This window comes from Python bivittatus, unplaced genomic scaffold, assembly GCF_059951505.1.
Source record: "Python bivittatus isolate LINGU-HERP-01145 unplaced genomic scaffold, Pbiv_v1 ctg000220_np1212, whole genome shotgun sequence".
Classification (NCBI taxonomy): domain Eukaryota; kingdom Metazoa; phylum Chordata; class Lepidosauria; order Squamata; family Pythonidae; genus Python; species Python bivittatus.
In genome coordinates this window covers 30869712-30895868 of record NW_028277048.1, presented here as the reverse complement: position 1 = coordinate 30895868, position 26157 = coordinate 30869712, and the positions used below count along the sequence as shown (strand labels likewise).

The 26157-nt window shown below is 42.6% G+C and overlaps 2 protein-coding genes across 9 annotated transcripts in view; one reads left to right on the top strand and one right to left on the bottom strand.

The window, feature by feature from the left end:
• The first annotated feature begins 1413 nt into the window (after nt 1-1413).
• On the top strand, nt 1414-15426 carry PMEL (premelanosome protein). Of its 2 annotated transcripts, none has more exons than XM_088138250.1 (12): nt 1414-1570; nt 5186-5314; nt 5773-5919; nt 6037-6174; nt 8204-8365; nt 8692-9096; nt 10368-10745; nt 12057-12221; nt 12666-12759; nt 13034-13236; nt 13671-13761; nt 14799-15426. In XM_088138250.1, the coding sequence occupies exons 1-12, from the start codon at nt 1414-1416 to the stop codon at nt 14944-14946; spliced, it is 2217 nt and encodes a 738-aa protein (XP_087994376.1). In that variant the 3' UTR covers nt 14947-15426. The 2 variants fall into 2 exon arrangements, with proteins under 2 accessions (XP_087994376.1, XP_007427067.2); XM_007427005.3 differs by having other exon boundaries at nt 1504-1570; nt 10368-10802; nt 12060-12221.
• Nucleotides 15427-18277: 2851 nt separating this feature from the next.
• DGKA (diacylglycerol kinase alpha) overlaps nt 18278-26157 on the bottom strand; it is a 66261-nt gene continuing 58381 nt past the window's right edge. For 3 of the 7 annotated variants that reach the window (XM_088138247.1, XM_025165920.2, XM_088138244.1), the window contains exons 18-24: nt 25955-26115; nt 25464-25528; nt 24994-25084; nt 24362-24560; nt 23982-24102; nt 23393-23453; nt 18279-21791 (exon numbers count right to left, since the gene is read on the bottom strand). In XM_088138247.1, the coding sequence (XP_087994373.1) occupies nt 21693-21791; nt 23393-23453; nt 23982-24102; nt 24362-24560; nt 24994-25084; nt 25464-25528; nt 25955-26115 (797 nt within the window). In that variant the 3' untranslated portion in view covers nt 18279-21692. Of the gene's footprint in view, nt 21792-23392; nt 23454-23981; nt 24103-24361; nt 24561-24993; nt 25085-25463; nt 25529-25954; nt 26116-26157 lie in introns of all 7 variants that reach the window. The other 4 variants (XM_088138246.1, XM_007427003.3, XM_088138245.1 and 1 more) reach the window with 2 other exon arrangements.

The window sequence follows — 26157 nt, the reverse complement described above, 5'->3', positions numbered from 1 at the left end:
GTATACTTTTCCATGAAATCTAATTATTCTGGGAGAGTTCTTAATGACCATGAAGCCTGCTTGCCTCTCTAAAGTGGCTTTAATTTTCCCTAAACCTGATGATGTGCCTTACAATTCTGGGAAATAAACCATCTTAGGAGGGGAGCTAAAATTTAGTGTTTTCATGCAACAAGGAATAATTGAGATGATAGATAGATAGATAGATTATAGATTATAAACCAGCAAAATTCACTTAACTGAGGGCAAAATTTGTTATACAAACTAGATACTGAATTTGGAAAGAACAAATCCCATTCCAGAAACTAAGCAGATCTATGCAGTCAATCATATATGGGCTTGTTTATTATCTTTATAAAGCAACTTATATTTTATAACACTTTTATGCTTAAAAGATATGGCAGTCCATGACTTCATACTGTTAAAAATATATACTCCTGTATTAAGTATATACTTCTATATAATTTCGAAGATAGTGAAGTTGGAAGTATCATACTTGCTTTCACAATATCATAAGGCAGATGAGGTTGAGAGACAGTGTGAACTGCTGAAGATCAGCACTGAGTTTGAATGAAAGGTAATCGGGATGGGTTTCAGAGTCTTTTGGCTCGCCATCATGTCCTGATGGGCCTTGAAATAGCAACAAGTCCTTGATTTCTTAGAGTGATAAAGATCCAGCAGTGTGGTAGCATCTAGCTGATGTTGGCTAATCTTCAAACGTTGACTAGGATCAGGCCTGATTTCTACTTGCTCTGCTGTTACAGAGGGAGGACTGGACGGAGACTCTTGGGAAATTGCAGGGCTTTAGGCTAGATTAGGAAGGTGGTTTTTTTTTAAGGCATACTAGAAGGAGCCAACAGCAAACCACTTCTTTATTATTATCAAAAACCCCTAGACACATGCATCTTTAATATTGCTATGGAATCAATTTCAACTTGAAGGGTTTAACTGGAAGTTTCGCTTTTCTATCAGCTACCTCTCTGAGTTCTTTAGCTGCTTGGTGTAGTTTGCTTAGGCTCCATTGTCTTAAATCTGGACCTGGATAAGGTCCAGAGAGGCAACCAAGAGGTGAGTGGTGGTGTGCCCTGTAATCTCACCCCAGTGATGTCCTTTAACAAAGTTGCATAACTAGTCATTTGGCTCTCTCTTGTTATCTCTCCAATTACCCCAAGCTTCCTTCTCTGCTGTGAAGCACCTCAGTGTTTAAGCATCGCCCATCCCCTGCCCTGGCATTCCAGCTATGGGATTTAAAGAGGGGGCCTCTTTGTGTTCACCACAATGCAAACTTGTGACCAGATCACACAGTCTATGGTCTCCCCCTTCCCCCATCCCAGTTATTAGAAAGAGGAGGGAGACGGTCCCCTGCCGGAAAGAAAGTAATGCCTTCATGCTCCAAAGAGAGGTGGGTATATGCAAATGAGCTCCCTTTTTAATAGCGGGAGGTTCTTTCTTGCCTTCTTTTGCCATCAATTGTTCAAGAGACTGCAAAGAACTAAAGATTTGAAGATGTCACGGACCTTGTTCCTATGGGCTACAGTTTGGGCCCTCCTGGCTACTGCCACAGCTCAACGCAGTAAGTACTTCACCCACAGAAGTTGCCCCACCATAAATTAGAATCCTGTGTGCCTGGATATTTCCAAAGATCAGATTGAGCTCCCACCTTAACTCAGTGCTGTGAGGTAACCACTTGCTATAGCATGAGTAGCATCTATTGATTTGGTCTATGTAGAAAGTGTGATCTTCTGAATATTCTCTGTGTTGTGGTTCGAAAATGTTCACAGCTCAAGAGACTTAACAGCTGTTCCTTTACTGTGTTGTCATCACCATCAGAAGATAAGTTCCTCATCTGCATCTTCTTTTTCTAGAAAAAGAAAAATTTTTGAATTGCAGAAGAATAATTCTAATTTGGGAGTGTACAAACCAGGCAATTTAGCACAGGGATCAAAGGAACACAAAACCGTACAGTACAGTTAGGCCTACAACTCCTATAAACATTAATGTTGGGAGCATTTTATTATATATATATATATATACTGTGTGTGTGTGTATATGTATGTATGTATATATTACATTACTTTACTGAATAAAGAACCCCTCTTATGCATATATACCTTCAAACATTTTTTGCATGCAAAATCTAGATTTCCATTGTTTTTCAAACTTTCCTTTTTAATAAAAACATTCTCAGCAAAATATGATTCTATATAAGATCAATTTAGATTAAAGATTAAATAAGATTTGTTTTAAATAATATATGTTACATGCACGTACAACACTTGTACATCTACAAATCAAACTAGATTTGATTCATTTCACAACTGCTAACTGTATGAATGGGAAGTAGATTTTGCAGAAGGAACGGTGAGCAAATAAGATATGCAGTGAAGGGCAGTGAGTGGAGAATCCAAATTGATTCCCTGGCACGTAGCTCTAACCTAGAAAATAGTCTTCATCTAGAGGTCAGCCATGGAGGAAAAAAATATTGGCATCAAAAGAAAAGCCAATTTGCTGTAGTTATAAATTTTGGATCAGTCCTGGAATATTCAGAATTCTTATAAAAATGTTATTTGGGACTATTTTACCCCTACTTAGTGTGATAAAAAATAGCGATGCCACTTTGCCACTGAAAATCCATTGGAGCTTTGGGTTAATTTGATGGTTACATTACATACCCCCTCACGCACACACAGAACTCTTGTAAAAGCCAAACCTTGTGGTGATCTGGATTTGTGTCTAGGCAGACAAGACTCACTAATCCTCTTTTGTTGGTGCTTGTGGTTTGGGATATGGAATGTGTGTGCCTAATTTTCTGAAGACTGATGATGGAGAGTCTCTCCATGCTCAGTCAGATCCAATTATTAATCACCCTGATTGCGTTAAAGTGGGCGTGTGGGAAGATCCTCCATTTCAAATCTTACCAGCCTAACTTCCAGCTACTGGTTGTGGTTGTGTATCCTTTGTTCTTTGTGAATTCTTCCTTTCTTTCATCAGGGAAGTTTCCAGGTATGGGTCTTTCTGAGCAACTTCAGTAAGAATTGGCACAAACTAATGTTTACTGGACATGGCCCTGAGAAGGAGGAGAAGGGCCATAGTTTTGTGTTAGAACATCTGTTTTACATGCAGCAAATCCCAAATTCAGTCCATTCCGTGATATCCCCAAGTAAAGGGTAAAATTGCCTTGAGCCAAGCTCAATTCCTGCTGACTATATGCTGATATTTTCTCAGCAGTGGTACAGAAGTGGCTTGCTGTTGCTGTCTTCGGGGCTGTTTTTTGATTTTCCAATCTAGTTTATAGCCCTAAGATTTCCTGGTGATTGCGCATCCAAGTACTAGTCAGGTATGATCTTGCTTATCTCTCAAGGCCAAAGAAAGTCCAACAGATGCTGCTACCTACTGAAACATCTCCAGGGAGGTGGGCAAAAATTCTTGGCAGACAGCCTCTGCCTTCCCCAACCTGATACTTTCCAGATCTGATGGACCTGAACTCCAGTAATTCCCAACCAGAACTGAAGTCCAACCCTTCTCACCAGTTTAGGGAAAATTAACGTAGACAATACTGAATGAAATGGCTGGTTAGGTGTAATGCAGCTTCCCATTTATTTTGCAGTGAGTTTTTTCCATTGCTTCCCTTTTTTACCTTGATTCAGGAGAACTGAAAGTTTTTTTTTTTTTTTAAGATAAGTGTCTTGGAGCAGCCTGTGTAACTAATGATAAAACCTTGGAAAATGGAAACAACGTTATTTTCTAACTTTGGGTGAATGCTATTTTCCTTTTCACCCCATAGTTTCCTACATGCTTTCTCTGATCCCCATAAGTTCCTGGGAACACCCTTCCCTGTACTGTCTCTCCCCACTGCCAATGGTGTGGCTAAGCGCTCAAGATTTTTTCCTCTGCTGTAGGTACAGACAGCATGTGACAGCACAGCCCACCCCAGTGCTGGGGGGGCTCATATCACATGGGGTTTGGCGGCCTCTGTTCAAGCTCTTTCATGTGACTCTCAGCTGAGGCAGGCCTCTGTAGTCACTGCGCAGTAAGGGAGGTCAGCCTCTACAGGTCTAAAGCTTGCCTAACCCCACCTCTGTCCCTCCTTCCACTAGAGGCTGATTCATACAACCCAGGGGCAAGAAGAGGTCCCCTTAGGTGATATGAGTGAGGCACTAGACAGCTCTCAAGCCTTGGATGCTGCCCCAGAAGCCTTCTGAAAGTTGCCTTCAAATTATAACATTTAATGTCACAGAAGAGAATGCTATTTAAAGTTTAGAAGATTTAAATGTATTAAAATTAATATCAGTTAAACAGATGCTGTTGCTGTTATAGCTGATTGGAGGGGATTCCTCTGCCAAACTATACAAAGGCCAACTACAGCCCTCCAGTTCTGAAGGTCCGTACATGCTACCTTTGCTGCAATCTCCTCTTCTATGCCGTTGTTCAAGACAAGAGACCCTTGGTTCTTTTGGGTGCCTTCTTGGTGCAATTTTATGTCACTTTTCATTTTTAAGTGAAAAATATGGAAAGCTGTAAAAATAACCTGGCACACATCAAAACCGAAGACTGGTCTGATGTGTCTTGTGCAGGTTCCTAAAATCCAGAGTGTAGCTTTCCAGAGAAGACTTTGCACAGTTTGGGAAGGACCCAGCATGTTCAAGGACCTTCAGATCTGGGCAGGTTCAGCATGAGACAGGGGCCCCCAAGATCGCCATAAAGGAATTGAGCAGAAAACACTAGGACATCCATTCGCTGTCCATCCAGCTCAGGATGGTCTTTAATCAGGCCACTAAAAAAATATATTTTGAACATCTATAATCCATTTATGTACACACATAGGTTCATTTACTTATTCAGAAGCAGGCTTTGGCAGAATTAAGTTAACATTTTCTAGCAATGAAAAATAAAAGTCTTGGGGGGGATAGGAATCACAAAGTGACTTTTAGAGTGATATTACGCCATAGTGCCCAACTTTATCTCTGACATATTAGAAATTATGAGGCAGAAAACAGACTAAAGCAGGAGCATCTGGGGGGGGGGCTGTCAAAAAATTCGAGAGGAGGTTGGCAGCTATGCAGTTGAAGCCTGTCCCCTTTTCTTTGTGCTACACATGGGGAGGGGGGTTCAACTCCATGGTCGTGCCTACCCTCTGGACTTTTTTGACCACTCCCCCAGTGGACTGAAGTAAATGTCTTTCTTTTAGGGGTCAGTGGCAGGAACAACAGATGGGGACAAAACGGGAGCCAGGGGTACTCGGCATACAAGACGTGGAACTCCAACCTTTACCCCCGGTGGAGAGAAGGAGATCCCAGGCAGTCAAACTGCTGGCGAGGTACGGGATAAGCTTGATGCAAGGGCAGTGGGTCTGAACAAGAAGGGGAAACAATCGGTTGAGGCTTCTAGGCCTCAGGGTTGGTGGTTAGGGTGGCCATGGACCCTACTCGCAGTTCTTCAGAACAGCTGTCAAAGGATCATCCTCTGTGGGGAGGCATCCTCTGTCTGGCCTAAATTCCACTCAACCATGAAGAACCCAAAGATCAGCATCTTTGCATCTCTGTGTGGACTTCTGTGGTCACCCGATCACAGGCCTCCTTGTTGAGATGTACTGTGTCTTTCCTGCAGTTATCCCATTTGTTTCTAAATGTGCTTCTGTTCTTTTAAGTTGGCACTGACACACTTTTGCAAGCCTGTGCCCTCTTTTATCCTCAAAAGTGGATATATGGAAGTGCACCCCCAGCTGTGGCATAGCTCAGAAACTTTTGGACACCTTCCTTTTCTTTTTCTTTCTAGGCGGCAATGTAGCAATTGACATCAGCAACGATGCCCCAACTTTAACAGGGGCCAGAGCCACATTCAGCATTGCTTTGCGCTTTCCCAACAGCCAAACTGTGCTGGCAGATGGACGTGTAGTATGGAGCCAGAACTGCACCATAAATGGTAAGCTGCACATGTTCAAATGTAATATACCTGTAGGGGTGCTGCGATTTCAACTCAGGCCCTCCAGAGCCTTATTCACCATTTTTTTTCATTTCTCCATCTCTTTCTTCTTTGCAGGCACCCGTATGAGACAAGGGGATCCTGTTTTCCCAGATCAGGAAGCCAATGCTTCTGATTATGTGTTTCCTGATGGACAACCCTTCTCCTCAAGTGATCGCCGGCGTGGCAAGTTTGTCTATGTCTGGCAGACCTGGGGTAAGTTGCTGGTTGGGCCCTTAGTGGGAGGGTCCCACACATTTCGGAGTCCTTCACAGTCTTTTCTTCTCCGTTACTCTAGCATAACAAGCTAGCTCAGTCTTTCTCAACCTTGACAACCTTAAGATGTGTGGACTTCAAATCCCAGAATTCCCAAGCCAGCCATGGTGGCTAGGGAATTCTGGGAGCTGAAGTCCACACATCTTAAAGTTGTCAAGGTTGAGAAAAACTGAGCTAGACAGTGGCTGAATTCATACATTGTGCTAAACCATAAGGTGGTTTGTGCATGGCTTATTATAAATGTTTATATTTCTTTAAAATATTTTTACATCGCTTGTTGTGCTGAGTATATCCAGGTGGGAAACATCAACAAAATATATGTCACATGATTTCAAATAAAAATAGGTAAATCATAAAGCAACAAAAGTAGTGATTTATATTTAATCACATAAAATGTATAAACCCACGGTCTTGAGTCCTCAAAGAGTACCATTGTGAGATATCATATGCCACGGAGACAGAACATGTTTCAATACGTGCATAAAACTGAAACAAAATTGGCACATGATAAGGAGAAAGTGTTCCAAAGCAGAAAAGGCCCCTTCCTGGCTGACATAAAAGGAAAATCCACAGGATGTGGCACAATTAGGAATGTTTTCACTGTGAATGAATGGATCTATCTGTGAGAATATGCTTTATTGAGTCGGACGGCACACAAATAGATAAATAGAGCTGCTATTGAAAATGATTTTCCTTAAAAAAATAGTGTTTTGCATTTTTTTAAAAAAAGCATATAGAGAAAGGTAGCCTCCCTGTGAAGATTACTTCCTAATTACAGGTAGCCCTCATTTAGCGACTGCCTCAGATAGCGACCATTTGCAAATATGGCAGTAATAAACAGTAATAAAAAATTCATTTTCTGACCAATGCACACATTTACCACAACAAAAGCCTTCAGTATGAAATTGATTAAGGTCTGGTCAGTTTCAGGTAGCAGCTGCCAGCTGCTGGAGGGTTCTAATCAACTAATCAAGGTCACTGGTGAGCTTGTTAACTTGTGGTTAGCACTTTTTAGGGAAGTGCTGTGCTGTGGAGAAAAGCAGCTCAGGAAGAGGTAGCTTGTTTAAGCAATCAGCCCTGTGAGGGGGCAAGAAAAGGAAAAAAAATGGGTCAGGCACAAGACGCTATAGGAGAGAACTTTATCGGAATGAGACTACAGCAACCAGTGATCTTTGCAACATCTCTCTCTCTCTTTCAGTCACATATTCACTTAACAACCAGTTTGCTTAACAACCGAGTCATCGGAACCAATTGCAGTCACTAAATGATAACCTATATTTGCATGATTTAGCTTTAAGATATGAGATTTATTACATAAATGATTAGGGTTGTTTCTTTTCTGGACAGCTTGTTTCCTGTTGATAGATAGATGTTTGTTTGTTTGTTTGCTGTATTGGGCTGACGCTCATGTTCTTTATTTCTCTGTGCAAGTTATAGAATTGGTATCATTTCAGCCTTTTTTAATACTTCAGACTATGTTCAGATAGAGAGACAGAGAGATAGATGATAGATAGATATAAATATATATTCAGCAGATGACTTTCAGAGGCTAATACAAAAAAAAGTCCTGCTAAAGTACTGCTTATTTATGTAGCAGTTGAAAGCACAAGATCCCTGTTAGGAAGCATAGTCAGTAAACTGCCTGAGCTATGGTGGACTCCAGATGTCTAACTGCATTCTTTTACATTCCTATTTTTCTTCTTGAAGTTAACTTGTATTCCTGCTATCTGAACCAAAAAAGGGACTCATTATTACCAAGTTTTAACTAGCTTTTCAAATGGCAAGATGGCCAATGGACATGCTGGCTGGGAATTGCAGGAGCGGTGGCCGGCACATCTGGAAAGCATCCAGTTCTGATATAAACTGTACCAGGAGGAATGGCAGTTTCCCTTCTCAACTTAGGAAGTGGCATCTTGTGCCTGCTATCTTCATTACTGGTGTTTTTCCCATATTCTTTTTCTCCCTGCAGGGCGCTACTGGCAAGTAGTAGATGGTCCCACATCCTTGTTGACCATTGAAACAGGTGATACAGCTTTGGGTTCCTATACCATGGATGTGGAAGTCTATCATTACCGGGGACGTGAGAAATTCATCCCTATTGGTAGTACCTCATCACAGTTTAGCATCACGGGTAAATATGAATGGTGGACTCTGCTGGGGACAGTGCTTGATAAATCTAGGGGTTTAGTGACCTTGTCTCCTGTCTTCTGAACGTAGACATCTAAAACGGCCAAGGGATCTATAATAAAAGCTAGAAAGGCTAGGTTTCCTTGTAATTCCAGCTAGCTTTTGGTTGACAGAAGAGGAGCTGCTGAACTGATAAGAAGACAAAGCCAGTTGTGGAGTAGCCAAGTTGGATTCCTGGGAGGAATGGAGCAGGTCTCTTCCATAAAAGCTGCTCACTCTCTCCAAATTAAGTTTCCATGTCCACCGTTGATCCTCTGCTTCCTTTCCCAGACCAGATCCCGTTCAAAGTGAACATTGCACAAGTTCTTGATATAGATGGGACAGATAGCCGTTTTGTGCGAAACCGAGCCATCTCCTTTGCTGTGCAGCTCCATGATCCTAGCCAATACCTCCATGATGCTGACATTTCCTACTCCTGGGATTTTGGTGACCAGAGTGGGACACTGATTTCTCGGGCAACCATGGTCACTCACACCTACCTTTCTGCTGGTATATTCAGTCCACGTGTGGTGCTTCAGGCTGCCATCCCTGTGGCCTCATGTGGAAGCAGTACTTCAGAAGAGCCATTCATCATGCCTACAACCACTCTGAGTGGTACCACGGTTCAAGCTTCCAGTGTTTTTTCCACCATAAGTAGCATAACTGGGGCAAGCTCTGAAGAGGTTCTGACCTCTGGTAAGTACCCAGCTCCTCTCCTTGCTAGCTTTTTTTAGCCAGTATTCACCTGATTTTTTTCTGCTCCAAAAAACAAGCTCAGGTTCTGTACTGAGACTAAATATATTTTTCAAATAAATTGGAATACAGCTAAGATGTTGACATAATCTATTTTATTTCTAGAATGAATTTTCAGGTCTAGGGTAGGAGTGTTGATAATTAAGAGCTTTCAACAGGAAGTGGAACAGCAGCATAATACACCAGTAGAAAGTTGAGCACGATGTTTTTCAAACTCTTCTAGAAAAACTGGGATGGGAAGGGGTCCCCTCAGTCACTTACCTAAATGACATTTTGTCCATCTTTTCTAATCCTCAAAACCATCAAGGAGTTGTCTGTATGTTGTAATCTCACTCTCAGTTCATACTGGGTGATGAATCCAAACAAGAATGGACACTAGCTGAATGAATCCTACAGAAACTTTCCCAACCAATTGTCCTGGAAATGAATTGGACGGCAGCTCCCATGATTTTCATCTTGCAACTTTAGTGACTTTGAGGGTTGGGGATGATTAGGAATTGTAGTTGAAACCTGTGGTCTGGAGGGCAGAAGTTGGGGGATGCTTCCTTAGAATCCTTTAGAATGGCAGCTGGGATTTGGGGAAGCTTCTTAAAGAAAATATGAAACCCCGGAAACCCCAAATGTTCCTGAGATCAAAAACAGTTCTTCAACTTTTATTCTCCTCCTAGGGTTTTTCCAGAGTTGATTAATTTCTCCCTCTTTGCTCCCTCTAGAGCAATATTCAAGCATTTTCATTACAAGAGAAGGAGTCTATATCCTGGTTCTAAATCTTGAATCCACAAAACTGCTTCTGCCTTTTCCTGGAATATATATTTTCCCAGGCAAAAACTATCCTTGATACTCCATATTCTGGGTGGGACTCATATTCCAAATCAACCTTTGCTACCTTATATGTATAGGACCCTCTTGAGCCTGTGTAAATCAAAACCTGACAGATCTAGAGGACATCCAGTTGGGAAAGGCTGTTCCAGTTTCTTGAAACAGTCCCATTGCCTAACTTATTCCATGAATAGCCAGCCTATGCCAAACTGAAAGGGAAGCTTTATATAAAAGAATAAAATGCAGGGTTCACACCAGCCCTTGATGGGACATGTTTATGAATTATACCAAAAGAATTGGTTCGTCTAGTAGGTTTTAACTGTCCTACAGAAATTATGTTCAGTACATTTCTCATTCTCTCTTTCTTCTATCCCACCTACCTTTTGCATCTTTAGTCCCAGCTTCTGCAACTTCAGTGCTTTCCACTGTACCATCAGCAGAAACTGAAGAGGCAGCGTCTGTGGCCACAGCTGTAGCAGCTCCTGCCACAATCATCAGTGCCAGGCCTGAAGGAGCAGATTCAGCACCTGTTTCTGTGGAACCTGCAAGTGTTTCATCATCCGATGCAGCTGAAGATAGTGTACCCACTGTGGGTGTGATGGTCGCCATGTCTGCATCTCTCCCAAATACCATGGCCCTGGTATCTACTGCAGCTTCTGCATCTCCACCAGGCTCTGTGGCTTCTGGTTCTTCATCCACAGTAGTACCTGAGAACAACCCAGGCACACTGGAACCCACTGCTTTGTCATCTGCAGCACCTACAAATGTGCTTTCAGGGGCTTCAACAACACTTTTTACCACAGCTAATGCCCCTCTCTCTTTGGCAGCAGGTAGGCCTAGCAGGGGATTCCTTGTGCCTCTGAGAATAGTCTGGTGCTTTTGGCTGTGCTTTTTACCTTTATCTGCATGTGAAGGGTAGAGTTTCTCAATGACATTATAGAACAGAGAGGAAATCCAGTTGTGCTCATCACGGGGAGTTTGACCTAAAAGGCAGGAATGGAAAACTATTTGTAGGAAAAGTATGGTGGCTGAATGACCTAAATCAACTGGGTGAACAGTAGGCCATCTGGTGGACTATTTGGAGGTTCTACAAAGTTTCCCCAATTGATTAAAAAAAATGCAGTGTTAAGGCCGTTCTAGAGTAGAGGTGAAGCCTTCCAAACACTGCTCACAGTATCTCTTGCTGATGGACATGCCACATAGGGCTAGTAGGAGTTGTGGTTCAGAAACATTTGAGGTATGAGGTTTCCAACCCATATGCAAGAAAGCATGCGTAATGGGTACAACGAATGACCTTGAGGAACAGGAAGAAAAGCCATTACCAAGGCAACAGTCAGATAAGATTTGAGTCCGGACCAGAACTGTAATCTGAGACAAGACCCTCCCTAATTCTCCTGAAAATAAAGGGAAGGGGAAGCACATTCAGACTTCCAAGATTCTGTTACTATAACTTTATAATAAAAGTAATATTAAGCTGCATGACTTTGGTTTCCTAGTCTGGTCTACCTCAAAGGGCTGACATCATGATAGTATTTCTTCTCTTGGATGTCCTAGTATTGCCTTTCCCAACCTGTTGCCTTCTAGTGCTAGGACTGCATGTTCAGTTTCTTGAAACTGTAATACCTCTGAAAGCATCAGGTTAATGATGAGTTCAGGTGTTTCACCAAAATGGCAAAACTTGTCATAATATGACACAAGCACCACCACTTGCATATTTGTGGCATTACAATACACACACACACACACACAAGGGAAAGAGTTTGTCATGACACATATTTCATTATTTCCCCCCCAGATGCCTGTGGGGAAGGCTGCCTTAGCAACACCTATCTCTTCTAAACAGTTATCATATTCCTGTTGCTCATCTTAAACCAGGAGTAGGCAACCTAGTCCCCTCCAGATGTTTAATTTCAATTGCCATCAGCCCCAGGCAAGAGCCAATGGCAAGGGCTGTCAGAAGCTGTGGTCCAGAACATCTGGAAAGTACTACCATTTTTGAGGTAGTGACACCTGAAGCCATGGGGGAATAAAAATGAGCTTTTATCCTTGAATATTGTAATATTTTTCCAGTAATATTTTTCCAACAGATACATCTGAAGACACAGCAACCATCAATCTAATGGGTTCAGTTACGCCTGTCACAGGAACAGTCGCAGGAAATGTGGTCCAGCTCCTGGTGAAACGCCAGGCACCCACTGGATGCCTCCTCTATCGTTATGGAACCTTCTCTACTCATCTGGATATCATCCGTGAGTCTAGGGAATGGTGTGGGCAAGAGGAACAGTTGAGCATCCATTCAAGCTAGGCCAAAGGTGGTTGGGCATCATTAGGCAAGGAGGATGGACCTAAACCACATGCAGAGCCATCTACCTATAGAAGATGACAGACTAATGTAATCACTGTAAGACAGCCTTCCCCAAATCAATCTGCTCCACGTATTTTTTTAAGTTCCAAGCTGACAGGGAATTCTGGGAATTGTGGTCCCAGCATAACTAGAAGATAGATTAGGCAAGAATAATGTGACATGCCTGGGGCTAAAAGTTAGATAAAGATGTCCTGTGGAAGTTAAAATGTCCATTCCACATTCTAGTTTCCAAATCTGAAGGTGTGTCCATTTTGTGGAGTCTGCAGTGCTCTCAGAGCTTGGTTGTTTGCTTGTGTACTGAACATTTCTTTGTTCACTTCTATTGCAGAGGGCATAGAGAGTGTGGAAATTGTGCAGGTAATGCCACTGATGCCTGCTATTGCTGAGAACGCAGTAGATCTCACTGTGACCTGCCAAGGAAGGTAGGTTTCATAGGTAAAATAATGACTCTGATAGATTCCCACTTTCTTAAAATGGTGGCTGAAGCATGTGGGATTGTGGAGCAAAAAGAAAGGGTATTAGACACAGAGCAACCAGATCTGTGGAACAAGTCACTCTCAGAATGGTGGGAAAGATTCCTGAATGGCAATATTTGAACAGCGTAGCAGTAACATGGAAACCTTGGAGAGGGGAGGGTCATGGGAAGGGAATGGCCTTTTTCTGATGGATGGACTAATAGCCTTGTTTCACTTGTAGCCTCCCTGAAGAAGTGTGCACAACTATTTCAGATCCTGAGTGTTTGATAGTCCAGGAGGCTGTGTGCAATCCTGTTCCGCCAAGCCCAGACTGCCAGCTTGTTTTGCGCCAGGCCTTCAATCAATCTGGCCTCTACTGCGTCAACATCTCACTGGCTGATGCCAACACCCTGGCTGTTGCCAGCACCCAAGTCAACATCCAGGGTATGGCCCACTGTTCTGTTGTGGAATTAGTCTTCTGCAGGACAAGATTCCTTCTGTTTTCTCTTTATAGTAATCAGCAGTTTTATTGCAATCTCTCCTCCCAGTATCCTGACAACCAGGGGCCAAACACAATACATCATTCTAAACCTTAAACCACAGTTAACAACCACAATGGCTAGGTTCACATACATGCTAAGCCAAAAACAAATAAATTGCATTATGGCTTAACACAGCATATGTGAACGTAACCAATTTCTCTGTGTTTTTTGCTTTTAAGTATGGTAAAATTGAGGTAGAGTTGCTCATAGTAAGGGTTGTATACTTTTCCATTAGAAATATGGGGCTATTCTAAGGGAATAGTTTGCCCTATATTTCTAAAAGAAAAGCACACAATCCTCATGATAAGCAACACTAAATTCCTTTGTCTCTTACAGCAGAAAGAAGTCCAGCCTCAGCCCAAATTACATTTGTAGTTGGAATGCTGCTGGCCATTGCTGCCATGGGGGCTGCTATCTACACCTGTCGGTGAGTCTGCTCCCATTCATATTTGGGTTGGACAGTGTGAGCCAGGAGTAAATATATCAACTTAGGAGCTACAGTAGCTACTAACACGTGGTTGAAGATAGGAAAGTCTGACATTTCCCAACTAAGATCAAGGGCTGTGGGTTAAATCCTGGCCTAATAGTCATATTCTGCTTTGGCTGGGAGATGATGCAAGGGGATTTATGCTTTTGACTGCTCACCCACAAAAACGAAGTCTTTATGGCATCTGGGATGGATCTGAAATAGCAAGGCGATTAATCTTTGGAGCATATTAAGTTGCCCTGTACCACATCAGGACAGAGAAAGAGTCTATCTGGCCTGTTGTTGACTTACAGCGACTCTCCAAGATCACAAGCAAAGGTTTGCCCTGAAGCTACACTCCTTAAACAAGGCCTACCACAGAGGAGTTTTGATCCAAGCACAGACTTCCTTTCATCTATTACAATTTTCCATTATGTATTTTGACATCTGGGAAAGAACAGTAGAGATGGAGCAGCTTTACTAGGGCCAGCCATAGTAGCAAGGGCAATTGTAAAATGTGACATCTTGCCTAAACACATAGCAAAGGAGTTAATTTGATCAGCAGAATTAAAAGCCTCCCAAATTGATCCATGTTCAAAGTTTCTGTGAAGCTTCTACACAACAAATCTTCCTCCCCAGAATTTCATTAATTGCTCCCACTGGCTGTTCTGGTTTTTTTCAGGGTTAGGGTATCTTGCCACTTGGCTTTCTGTATACTATTCCAACTATAAACTAACCACTGAATGGCCAGGTCAGTCTTGTCATATTGTTTATGGCAGAAATTTTGCAGAGTCCACCTGGTGGAGGTCTCTGTCCCTCATGGGGCTGTTGAACAGCAGACTAAATCTTTACAGTTTGAGCTCTTCTCTTTTGTCAAATAAAGAATGTTAAGAGTTCTTATTCAAAAGAACAAGCAGGGTAAGAAACAATGAGATATTTTTGGTGCTCTCAAACTTCCATTTGCTCAAGATTGTTACTAACATCTTCCTTGGTTACAGGCATTTGAAATACATCCCTCTACGGGCCGTGATGTCTGCTGGCCCTTCTCCAAGGAACTGGTTTCCTGATCGCACAGCTGTACGTCTCTTTTTGGGCCAGGGGGCCAAGGGGGAAAGCAGCCCCTTGCTCAGTGGCCATGTTATCTAAAGATGGAAATTAAAGTCAACAAGCCTTGCAAACTAAAACCTGAATGCCATGTTGAGCCCACACCCGAAAAGGAGATCATCCCCCCTATATTTCCTTTAAGTTGATGTTCTTCTGATGCCAGCCAAGTAAACACTTGGATACCTTGAAGTACCATCTCAGTGCCTACCTGGGTGGGGAGATAGAGACAGCATCAAAGTGTAGTTTTTAGAGCACCACAATCACATTCAGCCTGTGCCATGCTGCTTCTAGGGAAAAAATTATAGTCAAGAGAGCCATTCATTTGGGTTTCTTCCCATGACATACTTAGTTGGGTCAAGGAGGAAGTCAGCAACAGGGTTTAGCTCTAGGATTGTGTCTAAATTAACCTCCCACAATTGACCACCTCTTCCAACAAATGATAAGAGGCTAACCCTGTTAACCAGTTTCTGGTACAGAGGAAACATCCTAAAGCAGCCCCTCAAAAATGGGGCTACATTAGTAACTCTCACCCCATTTTATTTTCTATGCCCCATAACTAGATGAGGAACTGAATCATGGGAAGACAGACGTGAGGGAGATAATATTGCCCCCACCTTGTCTCCAGTGGCATCAGCTCCAATCAGCCACTGCAAATTTTTATTTCCCCCCCAAAAAATTAAGGAAAAAAAAAGGAACAAGCTGCATGAAGTGACAGAACTCTGCCATGCTTGAAATGGCTCAGAGTTGGTTGCTTCCAAGGTGTCCCCAGTAGTGCCTTACCATTATGCATAAGCATTTCCCCAAGGAAGAGGCAAATTAGGTTTAACCCATATCATGCAAACCCAGACAGAACCAACAAGATGGTAGGCTGGTATCATTTACCAATGGAGCAGATCAGTATTTTTTAATTTTTGTTTGTCCATCTTTTCTTAAAAAAAAACCAGTATCTCCTTTATGTGTCATGAACAAATATATCAAAGGTTGATGGACTACTTCTCAGTGTGATCATTGTCTACACCATGTGAGCCATTTATGTGTGGAAGAGCAGTCAAATGGCGATTCCCCAGTTGCTAGCTGAATGGTAGTCCAGAATTTGCCTGACCTGGTCAGCGCCAATAGGCCACCTCATAAGGGAATAGATTTCCAGCTGCCCCGTTGATGGACACTGCACATGAGCAATATACCAGAGCTCAAACTGGGGTACTGGTGGCTCCAGGGAACACTACAGAAAGAGATGAGAGAGAAGAAACAGAAGCATGCCTGGGCAATTCTAGAGCTAGAAGTGGGGAACGAGGGTGGCATCTCAAATTCTGGAAAAACTTCTTCCAAAGAGAGGTGCTAGCACTGAGAACAGGAGAAACAGGACAGGCTGATATAAAGTGAGCATGAATATCTGCAACCATTTCATATTCTTGTAACTTCAAAATCTCCTTTGAAATTGGATGCCTGGGCAGATAGTGATATGAAGCAAGTCAAAGCAGGCAAAGGAATCCACAATTTAAATCAAAAATAATTCTCAGGCAAGGGCATGGTCTAGGGTTTCTTGGACAGCAGGCGAGGCAGGGTTTGCTGTGGTCCTACATTTCTGGACAAAGTCATGGAATGCAGAGGGATGGGTGAGCCATCTGTTAGAATGAAAGTCACTTAAGCACACAACCACTCCCACTCCAATACAGAAAAATAATTTGACACAGAGTAATTCAGTAGGTGAAGACAAAATATTATATAGCTGTGTTTCTCAACCTTGGCAACTTTAAGATGTGTGGACTTCAACTTCCAGAATTTCCCAGCCAGCCATGCTGGCTGGGGAATTCTGGGAGTTGAAGTCCACGCATCTTAAAGTTGCCAAGGTTGAGAAACACTGTTGTATAGGGATGGACCTCTTTACAAATTCTGAAACTGCAGGGTATAAAGGGGGCTTTTCAACTAAACTGATATGCTTGACTTCCAATCTAAGACTAGTTTAGCTGTCTTGATTTTTCTAAGTACAGATGGATATCTGTATGAGCAGCTACAAGCCATTTGGGAAAACCACCACCAAAAACAGATCAACCACTTTGCCACAGCAATATGAAGACTTCCTGTATCGCCTTATAACAAAACTTTGGGGGAAAACAAAAGCTGGCATAGTTCTGCAAGAAGGCTACTCATCCTGATGAGGGTTTTCTTCTTTATTACGTTTGTATCATTATCCACAAAAGTAAGATTGGGGTTTATCAGGTTTAACTTACCTGCAGTTGAGGGTGAAATAAGGCAGAAAGTGCAAAGGCAGCAAGCAAGAGCTGATCACTTAAGTCACTTCAATCAATAAAAAGTTCTCATCAGGAAGATTTTGGAATGATCAGGGATTATCATTTGTCCCATTTGAGCCTATTACTGTAAGGTGGTTTTGGTTCCTCCCACACACCAGTTTTTGCTCCTGAAACCCCCCAAAGCAATTTGGAAACTCCAGAAATGAGTGAAAAAAATTACTGCTCTACTCCAAGATGCCAAGAATGTGACACCAGAAAACTAAACCCACTGCATGATGTTAAAGGCCAGTAAAATAAATGACTTCCCCATCTTCATCCTTATTTCATACTGCATTTATTTGGCTGTCTGCAAAAATCCCAGGAGTTGTTATGTGAAGTGCTGAAAAGTCATCAAAGCCATTTTTCCCTGGAAACTCTTGCTGGTGCAAGGAGCAGGAGGCAAGTGTTTCCACAAATGGATCAATAGCCCACCCATAAGCTCCTGAGAACCAGAGCATCTCAAAAAATAAACTAGCTTCACAGCACTTGCAGAGTATGTTTCACAGCCAAGGTAGAAATAACTCAGCAATGTCTGCTGAACAGATATTGTTAGAATTGCTGGGTGTGGAACCAATCCTACAGTAGGGCAAACTATGATGTTTAGAGCTGCACATTTTTGGCCACAATGCCCATCTTGGTATATCTTCTTGTATAAATTCTTCCATTTCCTAATTAACCTTTCCCCAGTCAGGCATCCTTGACTTGTGGTCATTGGTCAGACTGGTTCCAGGATGTAAAAGCAGTAGTCCAACACATCCAGAGGGCCCCAGGCTCATGAAGGTTACATTAATTCAAGATTTGTTGAGGGCCTGAGTCCCAACTGGACTAAAACTTTCACAATATTACTAACACCAAGACAGAGTAAAGGCTGTGTAAGACTAAAGGCAGAGTTCTGAATGGAGTCCACTCTGGTGCAGCCAACTGTTTTGTTTCCACTACAGTATTGGAGACAACCACCAGACTGCCTGCTTTCCTTCACGCACCACCCATGCCATACCCTACTAGAATTTCAATAGAGGATGCCTGCGTTCAGATTCATTCCTTATTTTATAATAATGCAGAAGCATCCTTAAGTCCAATAAAATCTAAGAAACTCTTTGTGAATACTGACCCTTTTAAGTAGCCTTGTCATGCTCAGCAGGCACAAAAAAGTATTTCTTTTTTTATGCAACATCTGATGTCTTTTATTTTGAAATGTTTTTATTTCCGTTTTGCCAGTTCATGCTGCTAAGTTGAGAGCCGTGTTAGATGTTGCTTTTAAATACGTTGAAATGACGTAGCAGGTTTTCTCATTACCAGTAATGCACAGTACTTACATTGTGCTTTTCCTCTGGAAGCCCTAGGCCATGTGCCTCTTGCTTCCCCTCGCTCCCATTTTAATCGCAGAGCTCTGAGCCCCATCACTCAGTGTGGCTCCTGGCTGAATGGGGATGTGAACTGGGCCTCCCCAGTTTCAGCCTGACTTTCTAACCAGGTTAGGCCTGTGCAGTGCTTCAGATTCAACCAGAAACAGGCACTTGGGAACATGCAAGAGCACATACACAGCACTTGTCTGCAGCTCATGAAAACAGCCACGGCGGTTTCCAGAACCTTGGAAACCGTAGATATCAGCACGTTGTACTTCTGAGACAAATACCTGTAGGTTAAAATTGCTATGGATTTTCCCATATGATCCTACAACACAGACACACCAACTGCATTTTTTCATTGTACAAGTCACCAAACAAAAACCGCAGTGCCAGATTCTCTGTGTGTGTAAACGTGATACTGCTGCAACAAATGTACAAAGCTAGATACAGTAGATGAACAACTGCACTTCTATTGTGCTAAAAATGGAAGTATGGAAAGGCCTTAATTCTTCAAACATGATATGTTCATTGACTTTGGCCTCCTGCCCTTCTGTTGAGAAAGGCGTGGTATCTCCTGAGATACTGCATGGATCCCTATCTCCCATCCCAGGCCAAAAACAATATATTGCAACCAGGTCTAACAAGCCAGAGTCTTCCTCCTTTATTGCACAGCCCTCCAGCAGAGGATGTTTTACTGAAGAAAGTGTGAGGGAGAGAATGGTTCATACATCACCTAGCTATGGTTTGTTGATAAGCCACATTGGCTGGGTTCACACTAAGCTATAAACCAGTGTTTACAAAGCACAATGGCTGGACTCACCATTACAAACCAACCCCTTTGATGTCTTAGAACGAGGTGAACCCAGCCTCTGCTGAATTCAGGGAAAATAAATGCTCTACTCTTTCCCTAACCAACACTTGGCCTCTAAAGCTTGTGCCTCCCAAAGGCAGGCCTGAGACATTATGGGGATAAAATCAGCTAAAGGTAAGGATGATTTCAGGGAAAAGGGAATAAGCTCTTCTACTATGTTCTGCTTTCATGGGCGCCTTGCAACAGAAAAAAAGTGTTGGGTCTTCACACAATACAATTGCACTGTAGTGCCATGTGCCTGGAAATTTCAGCTGGAGAAGTATGGTAGGAATCTTCATCTGAGTCTTCGGATACATTCTGAAGCAGAGCACAACCCTCGTGCCACAAAGGAATAAACAATAGGTTTTAATCTGAAATAAAAAGCAGCCTTCTGACTTCATAAGATGGATAGTGAAAAACTTTCTTGACAATTGTCTAGTGCCCCCCTAATCTTGTTGAACAAGTTTTTGCATACTTGGTACTAAAAAGCTATCCCAGTCCTTGACAGATAGAATGTGGGATGACTATAGCAAACATCTTTCTTTGATAGACTACATTTTTTTCCCTAATCATGCCTACTATGCTTTGGGAACCATGTTCTTTTTTTGGGAGGGGGGCTCATTTTTGATATTGAAAAGACAGATGGATACTCCTACTTATTTTCTTCTACTTTAAAAAAAAACAGGAATGTAGAAAAAAAACACTTTCCTTTAGAAGATAAACTGACAGCTGGTAAACTTGTCTTAAGAATTTAATCGTATCACAGTCATTTATGGGAACAAGAGGCTTTTCTAACAAAAGCTATTTCTCTTAATGCACATGTTTAACTCAGCTACTATCCCTCTTGTATTACATACTCCTGGATCATGGTTGTTCCCACAGTAGGAATGAAGTTGAAGTTGTTTCCACGGCCCTAAAGTCATAACTATCCATATACTGTACAGACTAAAGGTGAAAGGGATTTGAGAAATCCAGTAACAGTGAAAATCTATAGTGCTTGCTATTACCCTTAAATTCTTACACTGCCTTCTTGCACACAATATAGTGCAGGATAACCCACAAAGCAGGAAACACACAGCAAATCCAGGCTGACACCTTTATAAATCCAATTAAGGTTTTCATCATGAGCAGCTGTACCAGCAAATATGCTGGTCTTCAGTTTGGATCCTCCATACGATTGCAATGCATTGCACGAGTGTTCCATGCCTCTGGGCATATTTTGCTGCACAGCTGCAAGCAGTTACAAAGCCAGTGTGCAAAGAACCTGGGGGGGGGGGACCTTGTGGCCCTCCAGATGTTGCTGAATGCATCATTTGCCACTGGCTGTGTTGGTTAGGTGTTGAAGTTCATCACATCTAAAGGGCTATTCCTGCCCTAGTATTCAATGCCAATGTAGCTAGGCCTGACTGAGACAATGCTCCCACAACTGCAAGTAAATGAGCCAATGGTGAGATTCCATTTCACTATCCTTTGTGGGCTGAAATCATGTAAGATTGCTTGTGTACATGTAGTCACACTTACACATGCACATGCACATACGTATCCCCAGCAAAATAAAACGCCTTGTTTCATTTTCTACAAGCTTTGACCAAAAGGCAAATAAAGTTTTAAAAACTGGGACACCCACAGCCTAAGAACTAATATCTGCTTACAACCAAGAAAACTGACTACAATGGGAGAACAAATCCAAGCCCAGCCCTTTATTACCACGTTGAAGCTCTTCTGAGAAAACTGTACAGGGAAGGACTTGGCATGGAATCATAATAAATAAAGAGAGGAGAGGAGAGGAGGAGGAAGGAAGGAAGAAAAGAAAGAAAGAACAGCTGGTGCCACCATTGTCTTTCAGTAGTTACTGCAAGTGCAAAGAGCAAAATCTACAAGGAACAGAATTTGAAGAACAAGAGACAGCAGTGTACAGAGGCTTTTTGGTGGGCAAAAAAGGAAGAATTTGGCATCCACACATTAAAAGGGATACTAACATAGGTAGGAAACCTGAGGGCAACACCAAATTACAGGGTGCCGCAAAACCTAAAAGGGTAGAGGGCCCAAGTTCTCCTGCTTCAGATTAGGAAACTGGCAAGGCCAATCTGTGTTGCAAAAGCTAAGAATTTTGATATAGCATACTCCCGCCTTGTCAAATACTAGAGAGGAGAAGTTTGGCTTCCTCTAATTTGCTATGGATGGTGGTGACGGAACAGGGCTATCCTTGTGGTGCAAAGCGGCAGGATTTCCCAACAGAGGCCCCAAAGTTGCATTTCTGTGGAGGCAGCTACTTCCTGAAAGGAACAGAAACCCTGTTTAGGTCTCCTGAGGTCCCTTTTTCAGGCCAAAAAAGCTGGAGGAACGGGGAGGCGGTGCAATGAGCATTGGAGCTTGATTCTTGTGAGTTATTCTGATCTGAAAGAAAGACAGAACAAGACGTGTCAACACTTCAGCAGGACTCAGGCCTTTCCTCCACTTGCCCATTCAACCATCTATACCACAGCTTTTGAATGATTAGAACACACCAATCACTGTCTGGCTGCATCTCCTCTTCCCCAAACTAAGACATAGATAGGTATCTGGTCACTAAAAGTCAACACTGACCTGATGGCATTCAATCAATCCATCAAGATAGAGCTTCCAGCTCAGTTAGTTGACCTTTAAAGCCCTAATCTGAGTCCAGGTGAAGTGGAGGACTACTTAGCAGTTGCCAGCCTGTTTGAAGTGATACTTTGGCCTTTAGAGCTCTCTGGGTGGACAAGAACATACCCACCAGTCCAATCCCCACTATGCCTGCTGCTACTCTTGGACAACTATTTCATTAGTAATGTGGCTTGCTTCAGTTTGCTAGGAGTGGCAGTTTTGAAAAACAGCCTACCAGCTTTTCTGGTGGCTGTCACTTCCTGGGTGTTTGGAGTATTTCTGGAAATTTGAGAAAAAATGTCCTAAAAAAAATCTGCAGTGACCCAAATGGAGTTGGAACTACTCTCCAGTTTTCTTTCATTTTTTTTTAACTGAAAACCATACTGAAAACTAAAAAAAAACCTAGCAAAAATAGAAGGCTCAGGCAGAGAGAGGGTTAATTCTCTTTCATCTTTCTTCCAAGTATGTGTGATATTTAGGCCAGGATAGAATAAGTAACTCTACAATTAAGTCAGAGTTCTTGGTGGTGGTGGGTGTTCTTAGCCAAGAAAAGGTCAGGCTAATGAATTTGCACAATACAACAGCACTTAAAATTATCCGATTAAGCATGTTATGCAGCCATTTTCTCCTGCTTACACACAGAACCACCGGTGAAGGGAAAAGGCTTTAATCATACTCCACTAAATCAATCATACTCCATCCTGATGAAGATCACTGTTGGAAATAATCATTTATTCCTCATTGCCCAGATGATCACTGATCAGCTGTGTTGTAAGAAAGGGTGGGGGTGCAGGAAATGTTCTTTTGGCTATACAGAAAGCAGCCAATGATCACTTGAAGCTTGAGGTTTGCCTTCATATGACATGAACTTACTTAAGTTTTAAGATCACTCTTACAAGCCTTCTTACTGACCACCCAAGAGATAGATTGAACGCCTCTCAGTGGCCCTATTTCATAAAATTTCCTCTCAGAAGGCAAATGGCTGGCCCCATCTGTAGCTGCTTTCAAGTGGGTTTTAAAAACTCATCTGTTCTTGATAGCTTTTAATTGGTATTCATTGCCGATGGACATTGTGAAATTATATTTTATTTGAAATCATTTAGGTTACATATATTCTCACGAAATGTCTGCCTTTATGGATTAGCTTAAAGTAATAAAACCCCTTCATCTACTGTTCCTAGCAATTTTCATATTCCAGCAATTAACGCATTGCAGTTTTGAGATTTTGTAAAATGACACTGGCTGTGTGCATGAGCTGGTTAGAAAGCCTCCTATAATAAGGCAGCTTCTCGTAGGAGTTCTGTGCCCTCGCCAAGGTAGGTCTTCATCTCCAGCCCTATAAAACACAGAATATGGCCTTAGTAGATGCTTACTGTGCACGGCGCTTGCATCCATGGCTCTCCGTCGATCTGCATGGGAAGATGTTTGAAGGTTCTGCAAAAAGGACATGAGAAAAACAGGAAGTTGGCATGAGATTATGAACACCCAGATTTCGCAGAGGTCCTCATGCCATTATACAAAGAACAAGTGCTGAAGATAACAGTAAATATGGGGCATCTTAGCATTGAATTCCTGCCTTGATCTGTTGGTACTACAACTAGCACCACCACACCTTCATATCACTTATTACCACAGCTATCTTTAGGGTCAGAATTCTTAGTCTCATATGGCAGATGTAGGACTGGGGTGAGGCTCAGGGATAGTGGCTGCCTAAGAACACTGGCTGAGTCATTGTATACAACTGTACTGATTCAACTCAGCCTAGAAGGGTGTCAATTACTACTAATAGAAATTCACTCTGAATGTTCACAGAGGCATTATTATTTCACATGTACCATGGTCAGGTGCACGGCTTCTTTCCTCCCCTGCCCTCTTTGGGAAAGTTGTAGGAAAGGTTGTGATAGTCTCAAACAGCAACTGCAAGAGGAGACAATACACTCATTGACTTGACAGCCCACTTACCTCAGTGTGATCTCAGAGCACTTGGCCAGCCGTGTGCCTGCATTCTTCAAACCTGTGTAGATCTGTCCCATTTCAAACACACCCTCCAGGCCCACCACCTCCATCCTCCGATCACTCAGATCTGGATAGAAAATTAGAGGGAGAAAAGCCAAAGATAAGAAAAGTCACCCCATGATCTCAAGCTTTCCTAGTAAATCCTCACTGCAATGTTTCTGAAGGGGCAGCACAATATTAATCTATCTTGGCCTCTTAGGAATCGTACACCATTCTTCATTCACCCTCTCAAGACATGCCTGCTTTTATCTGTCATACCTACAAGGTAAATAGCCCAATCTACAAGGCTCCAAACTTTGTACCATCTAACCACCCTTCTGGCTCACCTTGTACACAGTTCTTCAGGATTTCAGCTTCAGTGATGACTTGAGGCTGTGCTGCTCCTCCAGCTGTGCTACGTGCTGCTGCCTCCCCCAAAGGTCTTTTGGTCTCACCCCAGAGGTTGGAACCACCATGCATGCTGGGAATATTGAGGACAGCTATTCCAGAAAGGGCTCCACTGAGGTCAAGGGACTGCCCGCAGCACTTGGTAGAGATATACATGAAAGAAGAAGGTGAGCAACACAATAACTGGCTTTTTAAGAATGCAATTGGAACAGCACTATAGAATCCAAGTTCTAAATCCATCCTTGCATAGCTGGGGATAAAGCACAGAAAGGACACTAGTATGAGCAGGAAGGTCTGAGAGCTCAAGCTTCTTATCAACTATTTTGTCTGAGTTGGTCCTAATGCCAAATATGTAGTAGGTTGCTCCTGGCTAATCAGCATAAAAGAAAGAAAAGCACTTTAGACATGTTCAAAGGAAACAATTTGCAAGGCCAAAACAAAATCATTTTCATACTAAAGCTTGACTCTATGGTAGGCACTGCTGCAAAGAATTGCATGTTGGTTAAAGGAGTGAATAGCATTCCCATCCCAGAACAGCTGCTTACCTCAAGACCACAAAGAAAATGCTCACCTCTATAGACAAACACTCCTTGAGCTTTTTGCATGTGGCAAAGATGGTCTCTGATGTGGCAAATTCAAAATACCAGAGCTTGTTCTTCATCCTATTCAGAAAAGGGGCAACGTAGAAAGGGTGCACAGGTGAGCCCCACTTCTGCCCAAGCACATCCACTGGCAGGGCTTGCCAGCCAAGAGCCCCACTCCATGGGAGAGTATTCCCTTTTCACTGCCCAGTGCAGGACCATCCTCTCTATGTGACCATGTGGCAGCTGCCCTTACATATTCCCAGGAAAATCAAATCACGGTGTCAAAGGGAGTGGGGACCTTGCTAGAGGCAGAGTTTCCTGAACACAAAAGAATTAAACAGGCCAGGTTTCAGAGGAAGACTTGAGATTCCAAAGCTGCCAAATCAACCTTGAAAAGAAACAGGATAGCAGCACTAGGTGCTCCCTCCCCCCTCCTCCCTTCCCCAACTGAACTAACCTGCTGTTAAATTTCTCCGGGTATTTCTCTCTCATGACGTGAAATCGGTGGGCAATAGAGGCATCCTGAAGAAAAGGAAAGTGAAAGAGAAGAAGTCAGGACTGAAGAGATGCTTTGTGGAGATGAGAGACGCCTGAGATGAGAGGCAACCATGAGGAAGGGTATGCCCCATCTCAGAGCAAGAGTGGAACAACCCCAAGTACTCTCTCCCTTCCATTTCTTAAATCCATTAACATCCTCTCTAGTTCATCCCAATGCTACCACCTTGTGTCCTCCTGTTGGTCTGAGCTCACTAAATCCTTCTGCCTATTCATTCCTGTGGCTGTTTATGATGGCCATTTTCTTCCTGGGCCTATTGTCTTCAGGGGCATCGACAAGCTTACAGCACCATTGCTGCTCTTTCTCTTGGTGCATGTAGAGAGTAGATATCCTCTCCCTGCCTTCTTGATCCTTCTCTGGTGTTTTCATTTGTTCCTCCACACCATACTTACTACGCCAATGGAGAAATAGTTATTGATTATCTCATAGGGCACAGGGTCTCCTTTCTCATCAGGGTTCTCTGGCATCACCTGCACTGACCAGCGATCCATCTGTAAGATGCTGCTTGCTTCAATATCTTTTAGTATTTTTACCAGATTCTCACCATCATAACCTGGGAAAGGACAGAGCATTAGTCAGGAGAATTAACGGTCAT

Bases quoted from the DNA above. Each gene is read 5' to 3' on its own strand.
- PMEL (XM_088138250.1), top strand. From the start codon at position 1,414: ATGAGCTCCCTTTTTAATAGCGGGAGGTTCTTTCTTGCCTTCTTTTGC. The intron at 1,571-5,185 runs GTAAGTACTTCA...TCTTTCTTTTAG, and splicing joins TACTGCCACAGCTCAACGCA to GGGTCAGTGGCAGGAACAAC. The intron at 9,097-10,367 runs GTAAGTACCCAG...TTGCATCTTTAG, and splicing joins TGAAGAGGTTCTGACCTCTG to TCCCAGCTTCTGCAACTTCA.